The sequence below is a fragment of the Pipistrellus kuhlii genome, unplaced genomic scaffold (assembly GCF_014108245.1).
Source record: "Pipistrellus kuhlii isolate mPipKuh1 unplaced genomic scaffold, mPipKuh1.p scaffold_m20_p_10, whole genome shotgun sequence".
Lineage (NCBI taxonomy): Eukaryota > Metazoa > Chordata > Mammalia > Chiroptera > Vespertilionidae > Pipistrellus > Pipistrellus kuhlii.
This window is the reverse complement of record NW_023425405.1, coordinates 17982842-18005845: the sequence shown is the minus strand read 5'-3', so window position 1 is coordinate 18005845 and position 23004 is coordinate 17982842. Positions and strand designations below refer to the sequence as shown.

At 40.6% G+C, this 23004-nt stretch overlaps 1 protein-coding gene across 2 annotated transcripts in view; it reads left to right on the top strand.

Moving 5' to 3' along the window:
- Nucleotides 1-23004, top strand: part of DGKI (diacylglycerol kinase iota) — a 375198-nt gene that overhangs the window by 153173 nt on the left and 199021 nt on the right. For both annotated transcript variants that reach the window (XM_036428029.2, XM_036428022.2), the window contains exons 4-6: nt 7417-7491; nt 8793-8849; nt 14314-14379. In XM_036428029.2, coding sequence (XP_036283922.1) covers nt 7417-7491; nt 8793-8849; nt 14314-14379 — 198 coding nt within the window. The remainder of the gene's footprint in view (nt 1-7416; nt 7492-8792; nt 8850-14313; nt 14380-23004) is intronic.

Sequence of the window (23004 nt, the reverse complement as noted above, 5' to 3'; positions counted from 1 at the left end):
TCTCTTCATTGGACAGAAGAGGGGCTGGATCTCATGGGGGTGTAACAACTAGCCCAGCTGCCAGGCTCTCTTGGACTCGGTGCCCCTTCTCCATTATCTTGATCCTCCTCCCTTCCACAACATCTGTTGAGCTTCTGTAATGATCAAGCATGTCCTTGGTGTTGGATTATAGCCATATGGAAACATGCAGGGGAATCTCCATTTTCTTAAAAGTCTACTGAGAGTCTCCCAGGTAGAGTCTGCTGTGCCATTTTTCTTACAGACTTTTATGACACAGCTCCTCTAGCTTCTTAAAGCCAATGTTTCCACTCTTCACACCTGTGGACACCCTACTCTACCTGATCCCCCAACCGACACACACATAGAAGCTTCCACACTCATCCATCACACCTGGTGCCCAGCAACTCATGCGAATGGACACTTGTGAGTCTGGTGACTGTATCCCGTTGGACACGCCAACCAAGTCTCAGTGCCTATTAGGAAACATCACTGCCTACTATGTAATGAGGCTTTGGATCATCTTCCTGCTGGAGGGATCCTCAAATTTTCAAATGTATGTAAAGCTTAAGGTCCAATTCAAAAATTTGCTTTCTGTGCTGGGTACTTTTACTGATTCAGCCTCTAAATAATAATACCTGCTCTCCGAGCTGTTCATTTAGCATGTAGCCATGTGTGGCCCTCTTCTGTTAATGACATTTTTCGAGTCCTTCTTGTCTTCTCATGTGGCTTACTATTAATAGAAAGGACAGAAGCGTCTTCTTTCTTATTTCCTGTACAGCACTTAGCATTGCTTTATCCACGTAGCAATGTTTAACATTATTTATTGAATAAATATTCAGAAAATGCTTTGGAAAGGTCAGTGGTTAACAAGCTGTTGCAGCAACATGGAAAAGTCCCTTGATTAGGAGACCTCAGATGATTATCTTTCCAGGTTATGGCATATGAAGACTGAGGCATATTGTACTATTGCATGAGTGTTTTCATTCACTAGTTTACATGAGTCCCCCTTCCAGCCTTCTTCTTTTTTTAACATATATTTTTATTAATTTCAGAGAGGACAGAGAGAGAGAGAGAGAGAGAGAGAGAGAGAGAGAGAGAGAGAGAGAGAGAGAAACATCAACGATGAGAGAGAATATTGACCTGCTGCCTCCTGCATGCTCCCCACTGGGGATCAAGCCTGCAACCTGGGCATGTGCTCTTGACTGGAATTGAACTTGGGACCCTTTAGTCCATTCTCTGTCCACTGAGCCAAATCAGCCAGAGCCCAGCCTTCTTTTGTTCCTGCTCCTTGTTCTTTCAAATATTCTGAGGTTCTTTGGGCATCATTTAGTATGTGTTGTGCCAATGGTGAGGGGCCATGTCAAAGGGTTTCAACCCTCACCCAGCTCTTGTCTGTCCAGAGGACACATGGCACCTTGACAAAGGAAGAACTATTCTCCATGGGCCATCAGTAGTCAGGCTGAGGGTTGGGCCCTTTTATAGTAACACAGAGCAAGGTCTCCCTGTGGTATACCCTCTGCAAAGATCTCCGACAGTACCTAGGACCACAGACTTTGAGACATGGGGTACTTCTGCTCCTTGTCTGGGATCATGAAATCCCCTTGTCACAGAGAGACTTACTGATGTAAAGAGGAGGTATAATAGGGGTGTGCTAGAACTTCAACTAGCCACCCTCCTAGTTTGTCCGAAATGTCCTGTATTCTGCTTGGGGAAAAGAAGAGGCAGCATGAGGGAGAATGGAGACTATTCTCCAGCCCTGAAATCACATTAATTGGACTTCCAGATAATGTCATTCTTTATTTTTCCAAATACTGATTTACAGATTGTATCCCAGGCTCCCCAGAGAAGCAGAACTTGCCAAGTATGCTTGTCATTTCTCCTAATTGGGTGTTTAAATTAATCAGAGGACTCTTGTTTTCATTTACCTTGGATTATACAGCAGCAACATTCTGGTTCATGTTGCTCATAGAGGCAATTCCATTGAAAGGGCAATGAATTTCTGACACTATAAAGCCGGGTTGGGGAGCCTCTAATTTTTAACCTAACTTAAAAATTAGCCCGCTATATTTGGTCAGACATTTAATTAGCTCTTCCTTGGCACCGGGCTAGACATTCCTCACCCTGCTCTGAAGGCTCAGGAAGCTTCCTGTCTTCTACTGTCCTGAGCATGTCATTTGCTGCACCCTTGGAGGGGAAAAGGGTACCTTTGTCTGTGTCCTGCTGTCCATCATCTTTACTCCTCCCACCAAAGTGGCCTGCAGACTGAGCTCTGTGTCCGTAAGGGAGTAAGGAGAGAGAATAACATTCTTGTCACCTCAGTTGCTATTTCCCTTTTGCCTGATCTCCAACCCTCCCTTCGTATTTTATTCCTGAATATGAAATCTTCTGATCTGGGAAAGGTTAGGGGCTGAGAAATCACTCAAGGCCAGACAGCTTGGTAGAAGCTTGAGTTAGTAAATCTATTCCACCAGCTGCATTCACCTCTCTGTTCCCCTGCTTTCACCACCCAATAGTCCTTCTGATCCTTTCCCCAGAGTGCCTTCTCCACATCCTTCCTCAATTCCAGTTTGGTTGAGTTTCTGCCTGAAGCCTCTGATCATGCATTTTCCATCACTGTGGTCTCATTATATGGGTGGGACAATTGGAAGAGTCACTTCTTTCATTAGTTCTAGGAGCTCAAAGTTTGGAAATTCTGTCCGGAGTGAGATGCTGCAAGCCCCAAACTTGCCTCTGCCAGCAGCAAGCTCTGGCTTCTGAGCTCTCCTGAGACTGGCAAACTAAAAAAGGATTGCCATGCTGGCTCAGGGAGCTAAGTATTTCCTCCTATTTCTCCACTTTTGATCTCTGGCAATGAACTCTGTGGAGGTGTGGCTGCCTTGTACATGCTTTTTGAGGTCAAACTTCAGACTATTAGGGATGACAATCAACATCAGTTGCCTTAGGCCCAAATACTTTCACAAATCATAGATTTATGAATCTAGATTTCCCTTCCTCTCCTCTCCTCCCTCCTTTCTCTTTCTCTTTCTCTTTCTATCTAACAAATCACATTGGCTGCCATCAGATACTCATTACTGATTAGCAAAAATCACATCTCTTGTTCATACAAAGAAAATACAGCATTTTTGGTGATACATATGGATCAGTGACTTGTGACCAGAGGAAGTGGGTGGGTGAGATAGGATTAGACAGTAAACTCTATTAGGGACAGTTACCTACTTTCTATTCCTGCTTGCCTCTGATCCTTTTGGCCTCAGCCCAAGCCCCAGCCAGTTAAGGCTGTGACAGTCCTACTCACGTGCTAGAAATTAGCTGACGGTTGGCGAGGAGCTGTCACTGCTTTGAAACCAGCGATGACCACAGCATGGGTAACGTGTAGGGCCAAATCAGAACTCGAATGTTCTCTCTTACAATCACTGTAAGGCCTGCTAGTTAGTTTGCCCACTATCCTAAAGAATGGCATATCACTCCATTATTATTATTTAGGTAAGGATTGGTCATAATGTGATGGGATATGATCTATATTACATCCTATATTGGTAGTTGTCACAGAAGTGCCCTCCCCCATGATTACAAATTAATGGATTTCCTTTGACAAAATCAGGAAACCATTAGTAAGGGCACTCAGGTTACTTTACTTGATATTTAAAGCACTAAGCCTAATTGGCCTTTAAATTCATCGGCGAGAGTGAATTATTAAATTTTTATAATTTTAATTTTTAAGCATTTTTGGGATCCAGGCCATATTTTTTGTTTAAATTATGTTTTTTGTGCTAGGTTGTATAACAACTAAACCCTGATATGAAGGATACCAACCAACCTGCTGAATTAATTTTAAAGACTTTCTTGATATATAACTTTTCATAGTGAAGGTAGGGTTGGCTTAAATGAGAGATTTCTAAGAAAAAGTGAGTGCTTGTAGTTTTTAGAAGGTCTTGATTTCTGCATTTTATCTTTTTATTTACTTTTAATCTTGCAACTAAAATTATAACATAACTAAGCACAAAAATTCTATATTTTGAACAATTTCTGCCTAGAAGCTTATTATACTGCTATTTTGAATGACTTTGATCAGCTGAAATACAGTCATAAGCCTGTAAGTCAACAGTTAAGACTTCTGATTCACCAGAGAAATTAAATTTACTAATTGAGGCACTAAAATGCATGCATTTTACTAAGTGGGAGAAAAACCTAACATCTTAACTCAGAATGTATTTACTTGATTTTGCATATGATTATAAACCTTAATTATCTGTTTCTCAGGTTATAAACTGTTTACAAAGTGCCATTTATTAATGTGAGGGCAGCCAAAGGCAGTCACAGCAGCGTTAAAAGAATATCTAGTCTGATAGGAGGACAGAAAAGAGAAAAATGACTGTTGAGGTAAAATGCATGCTGTATTAGTGTTTATGGAGAAAAATTCAGATGATGGACTATTTATTCTGCCTTAAAGGTCAGAGAAGTACATAATATATTTTGTGAGGGTTTTTAAAAAATATATATTATTTAAATAAAATTAATTTTACAACTTAAGGCACTTTACTTCATATATTGTCATCTGCAGAACATTGCACTTGAGTTATTCCATATGAATGATATTAGTGTATTTACTAATCTATATACATAAAAGCCTAAGCAACCAGAAGACCGGCTGATAGCTATGATTGCACTGACCACCAGGGGGCAGATGCTCAACGCAGGAGCTGCCCCCTGGTGGTCAGTGTGCTACCACAGTGGGAGGGCCGCTCAGCTGACAGACAGGTGCCAGACACTGGGCTGACAGCTGGCAAGTGCAGGTGCAACTGGGCAAGCCTCTCCCGCAGACACTCCCCCTAAGTGCCTGGCAGGTGCAGGGCCAAGCTTGGCTCGGGCTCGGGCTCCTCCCCAGCCTCCTGCCGCTTGCACACTAGTTCATGCTGCGCAGGATCAAAGCAGGCAGCGGGCTGGAGCTCGATGAGCTGGTGGGTAAGGCCGGGCTGCAGCAGTGGGGAGGTCCACTGATCCCTGCAGGCCAGGCCTGGGACCCCCTCTAGTACACTAATAAGTGGAGAGATAATAGTTAACACAGCTGTTTTCAAACTCTTCCAGCCCAGGTCCCTTATTCAAATTCCTGACCAGGAAGCCCGATATTACACAGGCAAGGAGGAGATGTTTGTGTGTCAGTGGGTCCCTGAGCCTGCCCAGTGCCCTTCCCACTGACCTCAGTGACTTCGTAGAAGCCTCACCAGGCCCCTGGAGCTCCAGAGAACGTAATGCCAGGCACAAGGTCAGGCAGGGCAGGAGTGATTGGTAAGGAAGGAGGCTTCTCAGGCCTCCTCCAATCACATCCCATCAGTGGTGGCCTACTGTGCTGTCCGCAGTGCAATCTACCAGGGGCTTTGTGGCTAATGGAGGCAATTCTAGTTTGCTTAGCATCACTGCCACTCTGATTAGCAACGTGACTCCAGTAACCCATGCATTTGCTGCTGGTGGTGCTGCTGCGGCAGCAATCCACACCAGGAGAGCCAGAGGAAACAGGAGAACAGCAATCATTTCCTTCTGGGCACTCCACTCATGAAAATTAGTGCGCTAGAATTTTATTATTGTTGCCACGAATGCTGCTGCTACTGCTGTTACAACTGCTGTTGCTGCTAGTACTATTACTACTATTACTACTACTACTACTACTACTACTACTACTACTATTACTGCTACTACTACTATTACTGCTACTTATTCTTGTTCTTCTTCCCTCCACCCCCCTTTCTTTTTAGTAGTAGAGCCGAGACACCTTTCTGTAGTGTAGCTAGATGTTTGAGTGTTTCTTGTCTTCTGTTTTTTTTTGCAAAATCAATTGATGGTCAAACATTGAAGACTACCTACCTTCTTTTCTCGGGGAGAAGAAGGCCAGGAGAAACTACGGCGCCACAAGCAGGTTAACTAAACCACACCCCGGTCAGCGGGGGTGCGGACTGGAGCCTGGGAGTTTCCTTGCTGCAGTATGGCTGTCCCGTGTCCTTGGCTGGTGGCTGGTGACACTGTGACAGCCTGTGTTTGATGAGGAGTAGTGCCAGCAGGGAGGCAAAGGCTACAGTTTCTTTTCGGAGACTGCCCCTTCCCAGGTGGTGGTTTTGTCCTCTCCTCTGCGGGAACTATCTGTTCCTTCTCTCTCCCTGCCATCATAGGTGGCACCAAAACAATACCTCAACCAGGGAAGCCATGCATCAGAAGTGGGGAGGTGGTGGCAACCTATACTGGCACCGTCCTTAAGGATGGGGATCAGGGCCTTTCTCCCCAGGAAGCACTGATAGACTATTCCACAGACGGGCTTTGTTATAATAAGTTCCTCTCGGTCCCCAAACCTTAGAATCATTTATGCAGAGCTGCCTTCTCACCTGTGCTCTGTAAAGAGGCCTGAGTATTCCTAGCTTAGACTTTACATGGCACTGCAGGTGTGAATCCAGATTCCACCCATTTCTCTCTGCTGCTGATTTAAAAAAAATAAAAAAAATATATATATATATATATATATATATATATATATATATATAATTATTATTATTATTGTTGAGAAAAGTTACACCTCAGCAAGTATTTTTATTGTGAATTTAAACTGGTGTTGACTGCCAGGTCAAATTGTGTAATGCTTCTAGCAGGAGCTCTGGAGTCAGGCTAACTGGCTCTGCGACCCTGGGCGTATCACTTATGGTGTCTTAGTTTTCTCATCTGTAAAATGGGAGTAAGAATAGTACCTATTCCTTAGGTTTGTGAGGATTAAATGAGTTACTATTTGTGAAGTGCTTATGAGAGCCTATGGCAGATAGTAAGTATTAAATCCGTGTAAGCTGCTGGTGCTGTTATTATAACTATTATTGACATTATTACTGGGTGTAAAAGTTAGACTTATCTCCTTGCTTTCCTGAAGATTTGGGCAGAGACTCAAGTAGCTTAGTATAAATTTGTTCCTGGGATAGAAGCCTAAATTGATTGACCTCTTGAAATGAAGACTCTTTAGCAGCAGGGAAAGAATGCTTGGCTTGAAATTACACCTAACTTTAAATGTTGGTTGGCCTTGCCCCTTACGTACTGGAGTAAAAAACGTAAGGAAATAAAAGAAGGATAATAATATCTGCATTTTGAGGTTATGGAATTTAGAATAAAGAGCTTGGTTCATATTATATACTCAATCTAGTAGCTAGTATAATATGTTTTGAAAGGAAAATCTAGGCCACCTTAAGTCATGGGGATATGGAGCTACTTGGTGGGTCAAAGCATTGTTGATAAACTTTGCCATATTATTGAATGGTTAAGGTAAAAATTTAAATTTCACCTTATATTGCTTAGTAATATAAACAATTGCAGTGTTTTCTTTATTTGCATATAATTTCTTTAGAACAGAATGCTAACATTTCTTTTTGTATTTTGAATTGAATGTTGTAGAAATCTGCCCTCAGGAGGAAGTGTGCAGTCTGTAAAATCGTGGTCCACACTGCCTGCATTGAACAGCTAGAAAAGGTGAGACAGCGCCACCTGCTGCAAATTCCTTGTGTTGGGACTTTGAGACCAGGTGTCCATTTCTTTTTCCAACTTCTTGAAAACAACGCCCTTTTAGGAAACTGGAAGTCCAACATTTTTACCAGATTAAAAATGGAAAGATAGTGCTTAAGGTTCTTTCTCTCTGTTGTATTATAAGTGCTAATTTGACATCATTTTATGTTGACTCTTGGGAGAAGGAATGATAGGTGAGAGAAAAGCCTGGTAGGCACTGATTTTCTCTACAACATCAAGCATTGTTATTTACCAATAAAATTTCCCACAAGATATCTTCTCATAAAGAAAAAAAATTCCATAAGCTCTTTAACAATGTGGTTTAGATATGTCTGACCTATGTGAGTTTATGTCTTCCTAAAAAAATGCCTGCACAGGAGAGAACCAAGTCAGAAGGCAATTCTGAGTTCCTTGCTTCAAGTGAGCGGTGTTCCTGCTCACAGGTTCATATGTGGGTAGGGCTGGACGTGGCATCCTGAATCACTGGGGTCTGCGTGGTCCATTTATCTGTCATCTGAAGGAAAGGAGAGGCTCCAATAGGGAGCTGTCTGCTGTCCTCTCCCCTCTCATCCCTTTTTCTCCATTTCCGCGAATGAGTCTCTGCATTATCTATGTTCTTGAGCTGCCATGGGTAAATGTGTTGAATTATTTTAGTCTGCTGTAACATTCATTATGCTTTAAAGATACATTGCCAATTGTTGCCAACTGATATTTTGTGGGAATGACTACTAAATATCTTATCTCACGTCCCAGCTCTTCTCCTCTTTCATTTCTATGCGTTCACCTTACCTTATAGCTAAAGAAGGTGTAAATGACCAGGAGACCTCCCCATCTAATACTGAATACTTTAATAAATACTATTTTTTGGGTGTGTGTGAATCATCATTATCGTATTAAAAATTTACCAAGTTTATATTTTTCTACTTTTAAAATCTGAAACGCAGATGGATGATTTCAGCTGCCTTATATTTTCCCCCTGAGTCTATATTATCTCAGTTTCTTTATTATCTTTATTGTTTAAAAATATGTTGATTTCATCAGTGAGAATGAAGAGGTATGGATTGGAGGTAAAGAATCACTTAGGGTTTCTGTAGATTATCTAAGGTGATTATTTCAAAAGACTAAGAATAGTGTTAAACTTTGTTCTTCATTCTTTGGGGGGCTTGTTTTGTAGTCTCAGTATCTGTCACATGTTGGTTTATTGAGGTAATTCATTCCAATATGATGCCTATCCCTAATATAATACATTTCTCTTTCTTAAATGACAGATTAATTTCAGATGTAAACCAACATTTCGAGAAGGGGGCTCCAGATCACCAAGAGAAGTGAGTATTTCAGAGCTCAATTTCAAATACCAGCTTTAATTCCCCATTGATTAACTGGATTTATAGATATTCACCAGGGATTAAAAAATAAAGTGTATTGCCAGGCTGGTGTTGCTTAGTGGTTGGGCTTGACACAGGAACCAAGAGATTGTGGTTTGATTTCGTCAGGGTACATGCCAAGATTGTGGGATCGATCCCTAGTAAGGGGAATGCAGGAGGCATTGATCAATGATGTTTCTCTTTTATCAATATTTCTATCTCTTTTTCCCTCTCCCTTCTTCTCTCTCTAAAAATCAATTAAAAAACTTAAAAGAAATAAAATAAAAAGTGTATCTCCCTTCATTTTATATCAGCTTTTTTATTGATACATCAACAAATATAGTGAATAAAAATCCCCAAGTTTTGTCTCACAGAATGTGCAGAGATCTAAAGTCTTACTGAATGCACCTGAGAGTAGGGGAGGGCACAGTGATAGGGTTGAAAAGGTAAGAAAGCAAAGCATTTTATTGCCTTTAGGTCCATTTTAATTTGATTTTTCAATTTTGAATGGGTAGAAGCTCCTTGGGGGAAGTATAGTTACTGATAATTTCTATAAACAATGGAATCAGACTGTCTAGATTCAGAATCAGCCTTGATGCTGTGTGATTTTGGATGTCTCATTTAATTTTTCAAAATCTCAATGTTTTCTTCTGTTAAGGAGTAGATAAATAGGAAGATACAGAGATAGATAGATAGATAGATAGATAGATAGATAGAAAGGGAAGAAAGAAAAAGGGAAGGAGAGAAGGAGGGAGGGAGGGACTGCATCTCAATCCCTGATGTTTCTGTCTGGTAGTGGAGGCGAACAGGTGACTAGGAAATTATAGAGACAAATAGTACTGCGTGTTAGCAGTAAGCAGAAGTGAGAACAGGATGAGAAGCTGCACTCAGATGTATTTGTTCTGCTTTTATTTAGAGGCGATGGAGCTGTGTATGTAGTTAGAAAAGACAAAAATATTGGAGGAGGCAGTCAGCCTTCCAGTGTTATCCGGGATAGTGTAGCTCCAGGCTCCGGGTCATACATAGGGTGAGGAAAGCCTAAGGAAAATGATGGATTGTGCCACCCACATGCACTGTAGCATTGGTCAGGAAGTAATTTGATAGCTCAAATGAAGGAGAAATTTCTTAGAATGAAAGGATAGTAGAAGGCATAGTTGTGTGTTTTTAAGGTAGAGTTTATGAATTAACTGATTTATTCTGTCTTTATGTCCAGAACCCATAAACTCTACCTTAAAAACCAGGGATTCATATGTTTACCTTTATCTCTCTGTTCTTTAATCTCTCTCTTTTTTTCCTGTATAGATAATTATTATTATAGATGCAGTTTTCTAATGCAAGTATTTTTTGTTTGTTTGTTTTTAGTTTTCACTAACTGTCACTTCTCTTCTGTGAAGTCAGATCTCCATGAGTGTTTTGTAAACCTTCTCTCATCTTCTTAACAAGGACTTGATGTTTATTCCTTTCTTACATTTCCATCCCTTCTTTTAGATTATTTTTATCAGCATAAACATGCTCTAATAAACCCCATTTCATTAAAACCAAAGAAAATATCCACCAATTGTATGCATGACTCTGATTCTCAGTTTTGTGTTCACGGATAACTTCCAGAAAGTGTGTTATATATTGTATAAACACTGTGTCCCCTCCTACTCATTTTTACCTCTTCTGATTTGGATTTCATTCTATGCATTCGCAGAAATTGCTCTTTGAATGTTGCCAACATCTCATTTCATGATTTTTGGTTGGACAGCTTTAAATTTAATTTTTGTGGACCTCAGTTTTCTTAGTCATAAGCTATATGTATTGGCTTATAATTTTAAGATCCTTCAAAGTGCTCTATGAATAATATTATGAATGGAACTGGCTGTGTGAAAATAACGGAGCAGTTGTGTTAAGCATTTCTGCTTACAATACTGAATATAAATCCTGAAATATTGTGTCACTGAGATTTTACCACCCATAAGTAATAGCCCTTTCTTTACCCAGTATTTAAAGACAGTACATGAATAATTCAGAGTTTATTGATGAACTATAAAAAGAGGTTATGGTATCAGAAGCCTTTTTTTGCTATCTTCAGAAAAGTGTATCAATACTCATATTTGCAGTGGAAGGATCCTGAGTCTAATTTCAGTTTATTAATTTAGGAGATATAGCTATCAAAAGGGAGTAGTGTAAAAAATCAAAGTTTTTGGAAAATAAGTATTAGAAAACAGCAGTGATTCTGTAGAATTCTTTTTCTAATTGATAAAGGCAATTGGTGATCCTTCAAAATGGTAATTACGTAATTGAATTGCCAAAGAAATGAGGTTGAGAATTTTATTCAGATCAAAACATATTTATTGGATGTTTACTTTGTTCAAACTATGTTTAATTGGTGGTAGAAGAAATTTATGTTAGGCCCAAGGAGACCTTTGAATAGAAGGATGTTGACATCTCGAGATAGGGGGAAGTTACTCAGTTTCTTCTTAGTGTACATAGTATGTTATACTACATATTTAGTATAATAACTGGCATTATCCTCTTTAGTGCTTTTGCTTAAATTACTTTTTTTTTTTTTTTACTGTGTCTTTATTTTTAGTTGTCTACCTATTTCCTAGGAAGGATGATATTAAAAATATTTAACAACATGCAGTTATATATGTTAATATTTAAATGATTTTAAAATGTCCTAATTTATTCCCTAAATATACTAAACTACATGATATTATATATCTGCTTACCAAACAATATACATTGTCACACAGATAAATCAGTCATATAATTTGCAAATAATTATTGATTTGTGGAAATTGCTATTTTAATCTTTTGATTAGAGCTGTCAGCAGCTAAATATCCCCAAGAGTTAGCCATGATTTCACATGAGTAATTGTCAGATTCTTCCAGCGTTTTCCTCTTCAATGGATAGTCAGTAGGTGATTTATAATCTTAACAAGTAGAGAATTTCTCTTACCATCAATGATATTGTTCATTTTCCCTAGTTTCTGCTAAACTAACAGCAGTTATAATAAATTTCTATATCTCTTATAATTCTGTCTGACATTTTAATATATTCAGTATTTCCACTCTTTAACATATTCAGTATTTCCAATATTTCCAAATGTCACTGACATCATTTTCTGGAGCTTGAAGCTGATCTTCCAGAGCAAAGGAGAGGCACCGTGACAGTATGTTTCTGAGCAGAGGCTCTGGGCCAGCCTACCTGGGACTGCATCCTTGCTCTGGCCCTTACATCTTAAGTAACCACTCTGTGCTCTCGTTTCCTCACCTGGCAGGGGAGGATCATAATGATAATTCAGGTGAAACCCTCTGATAATGTGCCCTGCAATAATGTGAACAAGGATGTAGCACCATTGGCAGCTGGCCTTTGTCTCCCCAGGCCTTTACCCTCCACAGGCAGCAGGCTAACGTTCTTCTCCCTTAAGCAGGTGGAAGGCTGAGGGAGGTCTGCCTCACCTGGGGTGCAGAGGTGGCAAGTTCAGTACTTTTGTCCCTGGTAATGTTTGCACGGAACTTATGCTGCGGACACTGATAAGTGGACAGGTTCCTGGGCTTGCTGCCATTGTCCTGAAGGCCATGGGGCCCAGAATTGTATTGATTTTTAAGCCTGCACAGACAGCCACATTGGGCACAGCCCAGACTTCTTAGTTTCCTGGGGGAATCGGAGGGCATGGCCCAGGCAACATGATTTGTTTTTGAAAGAGAGCCCATTGGGATTGCATCCTGGAGACCTGCTGCGCAAAATTAACATTTTAGTTGCTTCACAGGGAGGAAGTAGAAGTGGCCTGCACAGTTGAGAGGATGGGGTGGTGGGGTGCTACGGCAGGCAGCTGAGGAGGTGCTGGGGGACTCTAGGGGCACTAAGTTACAGCCTACCCACCAACACAGACATATTTCAGTATTTCAACAGCTCATAGGATTTTACTGGCACATACCCACTCAGCAACACCTCTGCTGTCTTCATGGAAAGGAAAAGAATGATCACATGTGAAATATGTTAAAAAGTACTTGGCACACAGTTCTCAACAAATGTTAGCTATTATTATTATTAGCTTCTTTCTGAGTATATATATATATATATATATATATATATATATATATGAATTATGTTTGTGTTTTATTAAACTGCTGCTGTGGGGAAAGCAAGACAAAATTAGACTAATTAGTGGGACCATTATGTTTCATTGTTTCTTATTATAGTTAAAAGACCATTACTTCCCCAGGATCTTTGTTGAGTTTTAATTTAAATTGATTTGGTATTATATAGAGAAATAGAAGTGGCATTTTGGAATTGATAATGTCAATGTTCTTTAGGGGTATTTTTGTCACTCTGGATTTTATGCCTTAATTCAACTCGTTTTTCCTCAACACTGACCTATTTTCTGTGTTCCTCTGTACTTAGAACTGTGCTTGGCAGACAGCAGGTACTTAGTGTTTGCTGAATGACTGAGTCTATAGTAAAAGGCCTTTTAAAGGAAAAGCATGGACCCTGGTGATAATCAACAGACATGTTCATCTCAGAGAGAGTACATTTTTTTTTTTTTTTTAGAAAAAGGCAGGAGAAAAGACATTCGCAAGCATTTTAGGTGGTAATGGCCCAAGGAGAGTCAATTATATAAGTTTTTAGGGTTCACCTGCACCATGAATTAGACATGAAGACAACTTTGTTCCGATGTTTCCTAAGAGCAGTGCTGATGGCCCTCCTTGACCCCCTTGCCCCATGAGCATTTATCTGTTTGGGAGGGAAGGGACTTTCCATGTTCCCCACAACCCAAGACAAGAATAGAGCTTGAAAGCTGATTAGTTCAGAGTTTCCAAGGACAGTTTAAACTCAAGGTCATTGCAGAAACTCACAACGGTCTCTTGTCCTTCAGTTTTTCTCTTCCTTCACGTTCACTAGTAACAGACTCCCACCGTTTGTGTCCTGAGTCAAGAGACCTATTTCTGTCTGGGAACTTAATTTTTTGAAGTGCTTTCTAGCTCAAATGTGTAGTATGGTGTCTGTTTGGCATCTATAGAAGCATTAAATACACATTTGTTAAAAAATATTAGACATCGTTGTTATCGCTTCTCTCAGGGTATTTCTTCAACCTGCCTCAGTTACTCCCTAGCCCAGGGTCCTGTGGCTTGCTTGTGACCGCACAGGGTTCTACTAGGAGGAGAGGAGAGTAATAGCTGCCTGGTGTGGCCTTTTGTCACTAGCAAGATGTGGAGGAGGGGCAGGATGCATGGCTGGGGAGGGGAGTTCGCTTAATTTTCTGAATGGATTTGTAATTATTGTTATACAAATCACACATACACCTACCACTTGTTTTTGTGTTACTGTGGCCTGAGATGATGGTTTACAGAAATCTATAACCTTAAAACAAAAACCCTAATATTGGTTTTGCATATTTAAATGGTCTCATTTTATTTGTTTTTTCCACAGAATTTTGTGCGTCATCACTGGGTGCACAGGCGTCGGCAGGAGGGAAAGTGTAAGCAGTGCGGTAAGGTAAGGGGCCAGCACCCACGGCCGGAGCAGGAGGCTCCTTAGGCCTTTGCAAGCACCCGAGGTAGATGAGTCCCCTCACCCGAATCCAGTGCTCAGTTTGCCACCTCCTTCCACAAGGCCTTATTTCTCCAAGTCCCTTTTCCTTAAAGAGGTATCTTAGTGGTTCTAGAACTCACTGCAAGCGTCAGAGGTCTTAACATAAGGAATTAGCAAATTTTAAGAGAGATGGATATACTTTTGTGGTGAATTTCTTTGTTAATATCGTTTCAAAAACACTTCTTATTTTGTTAAAAATCCCCTTCTGAAGACCTCTGACCTACCACACTTCTTTGATCAGCAACAGGAAGTGAATGGTGTGTTAAATAACACTACTTTTGTTGATATAGTACTGCAGCTGAGCAGAAACAAAGCACAAAGCAAGAAATGTGTTGCTACTTTAGGATATTATCCAGTTACTGGATGCCTTTCTCATATGTATTATTTATGTCTACTGTCTCTCTTACTTAGTATGACTGTCATGCCATGAAACTCCATGAATTCTACATGTTATTGAATGCAACAGATTTGGGTTATGGAATTTTTTTTTTTGCAAGGTACAAAGATTCATTTTAGGAATGAAAGGCCTGTCTGGGAAGGTTACACTTGTGGTGAATCATGTTACAAAGATTATTTTATTTTTAATGGGCCCAGCTTACATCAGTGGTAAACTGGACTCAGTAAAGGGATGTTTTGATTTGGTAAAGTGCAATATAATTTGGGAGAACATACTCTTCATCAATTAACGATCCCCAGTTTGTTTATTTATCCACGTGACGCCTTCGGGTCAGACACTGTAGTGAGCTGACCAGTATGGCATTTTGACAATAGAGGGATGCAAGGAACTACTAGCTGCCTGAGGTAGGGGAGTTGAGAGTGAATGAGACTTGGAAAAGGTTTTATTGCTTTTGCTGTTTGTACAGTGCTTGGAAGAAAACATTATTTTGTTGCCATTGGTTACCCCCTCGTGCTTTGGAAGAAGGCTACACAACTTACCCTCAAGGCTATGGCCCTCCATTCTAACTAGTATTATCTTCTCCAGTTTAACCCAGTGATTCTCAGTTGCTTCCTTTCTAGCCTGAAAGGAGGAGAGATGAAATAGATTGAAAGGTGGAGCAGGTAAACAGAAGATGAGGAGGAAGGGGGAGTGGACCGAGTCTTACATTTGCTCAGCCCTCCGCTCTTCTGGGACCTTCCGTCCTTGGGTCCACCTACCCCTTTCCTTTCTGGTGTGTGTGGCATTGGGCTTGAAGGTTCACTCTTACTTAGGGCATTGCAGACTTTCTACAATTTCCCCACAAAAGTGTGTGTGTGTGTGTGTGTGTGTGTGTGTGTGTGAGTGACAGGGGGGTGTGGTGTATGAAAGAGAGAAGAAACAGATACACAGCCACTTTTGAGATGGGAGATGCGAAGAGTAGGAAGGATCTGGATGGACAGGTCCTTCACTTTGGAAAAATAACTTCTCTTGACAGCCTAGTGACTGCCTCCACCTCAACAAATGATAAACTGTAATAGAGGTGTAGGGGTTTTATCAAAAGAAAATCAATGAACATTATATATTTTGTGGTGAGTATTCCCTGGTGTCATGTTACACCCCTCTCTGGCTTCGTTTTTCGCTGGCATGGTCCACTGGGCGAGAGGAGCTGGGCTCCCTGAGCTCTGAGTTGCTGCCCCGTGTTCTCAGGCTACCACCTGAGTGCTCCCAGCTCTCTGAGGAAGTCAGCCACCCCAGCTCCTCACAGTGTGTTCCCCTAACTTAGCACTGTGCTATTCACCTCCTGTGTGTATGACCCAGCTGCTCTTGAGTTCCCAGAGACTTAAGCAACTGTGGCATGGGCTTGTCTGTATCTCCTTGGTGGATAACACCTTCTCCGGATCCCAGCTTGAACCCTGGATTAGAGGAGAGTTAGTAACTCTCCTTCCCTTTGCAGATGGAGTGATTGAAAATTCATTTCAAACTTTCGTGCCGTGCATAATTTTCATTGGTTGAGTTGTACCTTCTTACATAGCCAGAGATTTTTAAACAATTTCCCATACACACAACACACATAACTATACATATTGTCCTATAATTTACCCATTGGGATGGGGTGAAAAATAATCATTTTACTTAGCAAAATTTGGGAGTGTTTATAGTTAAAGAATATCTGGGGTTTCAATGTCTTACTTTTAAAATTATCAGTAAAGTAAATATTTGGACTGATTTTCTCTTGAGCCCTGAATATGTGTTTGGTTGCATGTGGGTGGCATTTAGTGGATATCCAATGAGAGAGCTCATCATCTCATTGCTCAGTTGCTTTAATATTTGCTGAATATCAAAGGCTGCCATGTTTATGACCATTCTGTAGTATTACATTATTTTCATTTATAGCCCTACATTATGAAAGAGACAGGGTTCAGGCAGAAAAGAGGAGGCATAGTTACACTCAATTGTGAAGTTAGATGTGTGTTTAATAAAGAGAATATTTAAAATGTGTGAGCAGAGTGTAGAGACACCCCTAGGCATAGCAAAGAGCTCTGAGGCTAGTAACAGCAGGGGGCTATGGGCACATAAACTCTGAAGCTAGGAGACAGAGGAAATCATTCACCAGGGTAACTTAATCAGCGTGGTGACCCACCAGCTGGGGAATAAACATTCCAGCTTCAGTTACCTCCACTCTCTAGTGGTCAAACCCAGTAGAAACAAGATCACAAGGAACACTGTCGAGGTGACCCATAACAGTCACTTTTACGATAGGACCCGGGGTGGAGAAAGACGGGAAGTGAATCCGGAGGGCCAGTGGACTGATCTAGCAGGTCTTGCTTAATGCCAAGCTGCACTCAGTGAATGGGGAGAGGTAGGCTGCTTGCTTATTCTGTAAATGTATCTCTAGGAATCTTCCCCAGATCTTACATTTATCCAATCTCATTCCCCCCCCCCCCCCCCCCTACACTGAGTTGTTCTTAGTCATTTACAAATCAATAGGCAAAGGAAAGAATGCTGTCGTGATTAGGGCTAATTTGCCTTTTTATCTTTGAAGGAACCAAGGATCTAAACCCAGCACCGTGGTAACTGTAGCAATATGCTTGTAAGCTATTATCTGAAGCCTTATCTTTTATTTGGAAACATATATAAAAGTCACACCAATAAATGCGCTGACTTTTTGAAAGTGCAACAGTAAATCTTGAAAGCGTTTTTTAATGCAACAATATGAAAATTAAACTTTGGTCTACATGTTTGATGCCCTCCTTACCTTGTTAGGAAACCAGACATGTGGCATCATTATCAATTACTTGTCCGTAAATCATACGTACTTCCAGATGTAATTAAGTAAATTAAACAGCAGGTAGCATTAATTAAATGGGAAAATGTCAAAACCACTCTTCCTTGTAATGAATATTGTTGAAAATTAATTAAAATGAACTTATAGAGCAGTATTCAAAATATGCACTATCTCAAAGAAGTATACTTAATAGCATTTTTGTAATGCAAAGATGACAAAATAGATTAAAAACACTCCATGGGGGTGAAGTTAGGATACAAACAGTGAAAGGGATTACAGAATCTAAAAATGATGAAGAATACCGACCTGGGGCTTTGTTATCCATTTAAACATCTACTGATCTGAAAATGTGTGCATCCAAAGATGAACTTTGAGGAGACCCTGCACGGTTAGGGACAAGGAAGGGGAGTTTGAGGGTGAGGATCTATGCACTGGACAGGCAGGTTTGGTTGTTTGCCTCTGAGTGTTTGTCCATATAAAACAGTGGAACCTTCTGCCATTAGCCCCAGGAGGATCCAGGAGGACCCAGGAGGTGTGGAGAGGGAATACAACAAGGACAAGGAAATTAAGCATATCCATGGAGTCCCTACCAACACAGCTGCTGGAAGTCTGGCTTTCTTTCCTGGCCTTGGCTGAGTATCAAGACAGGGAACAAGGGCAACTGCCATTCTACTCTCTGCTTCTATGAGTTGGACTATTTTAGATTCCTCATATGGGTGGCATCATGTATCAATAATATTGGCCCTTCTGTGCCTGGTTTATTTCACTTAGCGTAAGGTCCTTCAGATACATCTGAGGAGGGAAATGGGGTGATATCAGTCAAAGGGTATGAAGTTTCAGCAATGTGAGATGAATGAATTCCAGAGATGTACTGTGCAACATAGTGCCTATAGTTAACAATACTATATTGTATATTTAATATTTTGCAAAGAGAGTATGTTGTATTCTTATCACAAAAAAGAAAGTGGAAGATGATAAGATTGTGCTGATGGTTTCACAGGTATATACTTATCTTCAAACTCATCCAGTTGTACATATTAAACATTTACAGCCTTTTGCATGTCAATTATGCAGTATAATGGTTATTGGAGGGGAAAGGGGATGGGGGAGGATGAAGAGGGCAATGGAAAGAGACTAGATGCTGCATGGTGAGCAGTTATTCTATAATATTGTCATTGTATTATAGAATTGTACACCTGAAACATACGATGTTATTAACCAGTGCTATCCCAATAACCTTAATTAAATAAACGTTTAAAAAGGGAACAAGGAGCTGGGGCTCAGAACCAGTGCTCCTAGCTACAGATCCCATGTGGTTAGATCACTCAGCACTCACCTTTAGAGTGGTTTTGCTACTGCCCCTGCTCCCCTGACCTTGGGCCTGGCCAGAGCCCCAGTAGGGGCAGTAATGTGATACTGTGATACTTTGGTCACTTTGGTCCCCTTTACTCTTTCTTCGGAAGTGCCAAGGCTTTGGGATGGCACAGAAGGAGGAGTTGAACTCATAGTTGCTTGGCCTTGACCAATCACTAAATGTGGGATGTCTTGGCTGAGGTGACTCTTTTAGACTTAGGGCACGTCCTAAAGGTGGAAGGCTATCTCCTTTAACTGGGGGATGGGATGAATGCCTCGGGCAGGAAGCAGGGTCACCTGGGTGGAACACCACAGCATCCAATACAGATTGTCCCTGTCACTTAGTGATTCTCAGCACCATTCCTTTTGTCACACAATACATTTTTAGTAGAGCTCCTTCAGAATTCTGGTTCGTCTTATTTCCTAGAGAAACATATAAGAGGAAGGTTAGTGGAATAAACTACAGCTCTCTCTCTCTGGCAGCTGGTCTTAAATCTACAACTAATTATCATTTTCTTGCTCATTCACCCATTCTGTATTCATCTCAACTAACACTTCTGGTCTAGGTGACTGTCTTAATCTGTTTGGGCTACTATTACAGAATTCCATAGACTGGGTAGCTGGGGGGAAAACACACACACACACACACACACACACACACACACACACACACACACACAGAAATTTACTCCTCACAGTCTGGAGGCTGGGAATCCAAGATCAAGATGCCTGCACAACTTGCTTCTCACAGTGATCTTCTCTCTGTGTCCTCACATGGAGGAAGGGGAAGGAGTTCGGAGTATCCTTTACTAGTATAAGGGCACTAATCCCATTCATGAGGGCTCCACCCTAATGACCTTATAACCTTCCAAATTGGGGATTAGGTTTCAACAAATGAATGATAAAGAGACACAAAAATTCAGTCTCAAGCAGTAACCTACCTAGTGGGGTGACAAAGACCCTTACCTTTGAGCAGTCTGATCTTCAGATCTTGGCTGCTGCAATTGTCCATTTTTCAGAGAATCAGAAAGGAGCCTCATTTGATAATTGGTGCCAGATATATTCTTCCTGCCTGCACTCTCAAATAACAACTTTACCTCCATCTAATGATTGGGACTAAGATGGTGACATGCCACATGGTGACTCTTCACTGTGCTTGCTAATCTGGACACAAAGACCCCAAAGTAACTGAGTGGAGTGGTAGTTCAAGTTTTAAGGGCCTTTCGTTATGTCCCATGGTGGAGGTGTTCCCTATCTGGGATTCAGATTCTCGGAGCCCAGAGTTGTGGGGACAGGAAGCACAAATTCTCTCCACATGGGCCAATGGAGGTGATAGTAGACAAGGCCACTCCTACTCCCACTCTTTGGTTGTTGCATCTGTGGATTTTACTGTGGTCACGGAGGACGGTGATCATAGGGTTTCCTCTAAAAGCTGCAGCCTCTGTTACATCTTCAAAAGACTGTCCCATCTGTCAGCCTGCAGCTTTTGGATGGTGTGGGCTGTGATGGAACCAGTGCATCGCATGGCCATGTGCTCACCCCCGCACCTCCATGGTTGTAAAATGGTTTCTTTGGTCTGACACAGTGTTGTGCAGGATCCTGTGTTGGTGGTTCAAACACCTATAAACCCTTGCATAGCAGTGCTGACTGAGACCCTGCAAAAGGGAATATGTGTTGATTCCAGTCAGGATGAGTTGTTGCCCCTTCCATAGTACAGAGGGTCAATGTAACCAGTTTGCCACCAAGTAGCTGATGGTATATTTGAGGGATGTTGCCATGTTGAGTGCTCAGCTTCGGTGTCTTTTGCTGGAAGGTTAGACAGCCAGCAGTGGTATTGGCTACTCAGTTTTGGTGAGCAGTAGCCCATGTTTTTGGACCCAAACATAGCATTCGTCGTCACTGCTATCATGGCTACTACACTTACAAGCCCATTGTGCCATGAATGGTATTTTAGGACAAAGATAAAAACCCAACAGTTAAAATTTTATATGCACTTCTGGCCATGTTAAATATGACACTAAATATTCATATAAAGTATTTTTGCCCTAGAATCATGACAGTCATAAAAATAAGAAATATAAGCATCACAGTTACAAATGGTGAATATGTAAAACAAAATGTAAATTTGAAGCCATTGTTTATAAGCTTCTTTTCAATTATACCTTAATTCCAAGACCCTGGGTTAAGCTACATACTTTCTTGAAGTCATCTGCCTCAAAAAGAACAAAGGACTGGAAATCACATCTGAGGCTCTTCTTACAGCCTGACAAGTTTGTGTAAGAGTGTGAATTTACACGGAGAAGTCTGCGCCTTCTCCTTGGAGACTCTACTTATAACAGGAGTCTTCAGATAAATTAATGAAAAAAGCTGAAACTATCAGAAGCTAGTAAGACTGACTGGCTCTAATGAGTGTATTGTAATTACCAACAATATTAGAATGGAAGAACACAGAATGCTGTAATGAAGAATAATAAATGTCAGTGATTACCCTGGAGTGAGAGAATATTAAGAACAAGAAGTGCATTGATAAATTTTCAGAGCCTTTAATTACTACTATAAAATATATTACAATTAAATCCAATAGATAATTTAGATTTTTCAAAGACAATTCTCATAACGTAACTGTAGAATCACATAATTTTGATTGTTGCATCTGTGGATTTGTCATAAGTTACAAAGACATTGCTTATTTAATTTCATTCATGACCCTAGCCATTTTGGCTCAATGGATAGGGTGTCAGCCTATGGACTGAAGGGTCCTGGGTCCGATTCTGGTCAAGGGCACTTGCCCAGGTTGCAGGTTCAATCCCCAGTAAGGGATGTGCAGGAAACAGTGGATGAATGATTCTCTCACATCACTGATATTTCTCTCTTCCCTCCCTTTCTCTCTCTGATATCAATAAAAATAAAAAATAAATATATTCTAAAAATTAAATAGATTTCATTCATGAATACATTCTTTATTATAATTCAATTTAGATGGCCACACATATTTACAGTTTGAAAATATTGAATGTTTAGGAAAGTTTTAGCTTAAGACCAGTAAACTCTGTACAGGAAACTTAGAAATAACAGGTAAATTAGATTTTTATGAATGTAAATAAACCCTAATCTTGTATAAATTAAAATATTAATGCTACCAATTTGACACTGCAATAAAACCAAGGACTAGACATATTGTCAAACTAGCCTAATATTCAGAGATTCACAATTCCATGTAAGAGCACACCTGTCAGTGCCAAACTGGACTGAGGAGTCTGTCAAGTGAAAAAAGTCAATCATTTGTCTGGACTGGGAAAGATATTGGTTCATGGTGACTTGCTCACTAGAGACTGAGGGTTGAACCCTTAACTAATTCTGGATAGGTCAGAATGAGTCCATAAGCCTGTAGGTAGTTAGTCAAATGGGTGCCATTTTTGATTAGTCAGGAAAAGTTTTCATTTGGGTTGGTGTGAGTCTGTGGGATGCTCAAACGTCATGGTTTGTCAGTTTCTGTTGGTTAGAGCCCATTCACTGAAATAGTTCGAACGGTTTGAGCTCTTCTAGCAAAGGTTTCATCTGACCAGAAAAATTTCCTTTTACTTTAGTGAGTACCCAGTTGCTATCATGTTATATCCCATTGGATAAGTTTACAAGAGTGGTGTAACAGCTGAAACCGGTTTGGCTGAGAGGATAGAGTGTTGGCGTGTGGACTAAAGGGTCCCAGGTTTGATTCTGGTCAAGGACATGTACCTTGGTTGGGGGCACATCCCCAATAGGAAGTGTGCAAAAGGCAGCTGATCGATGTTTCTCTCTCATCTATGTTTCTAACTCTATACATCTCTTCCTCTCTGTAAAAAAAATCAATAAAATATATATTAATATATATATTTAGAGAGAGAGAGAGAGAGAGAGAGAGAGAGAGAGAGAGAGAGAGAGGTGTAACAGTTTTATTTTAAAACTTCAATTTTATTTTGCCAGACATAATGAACTT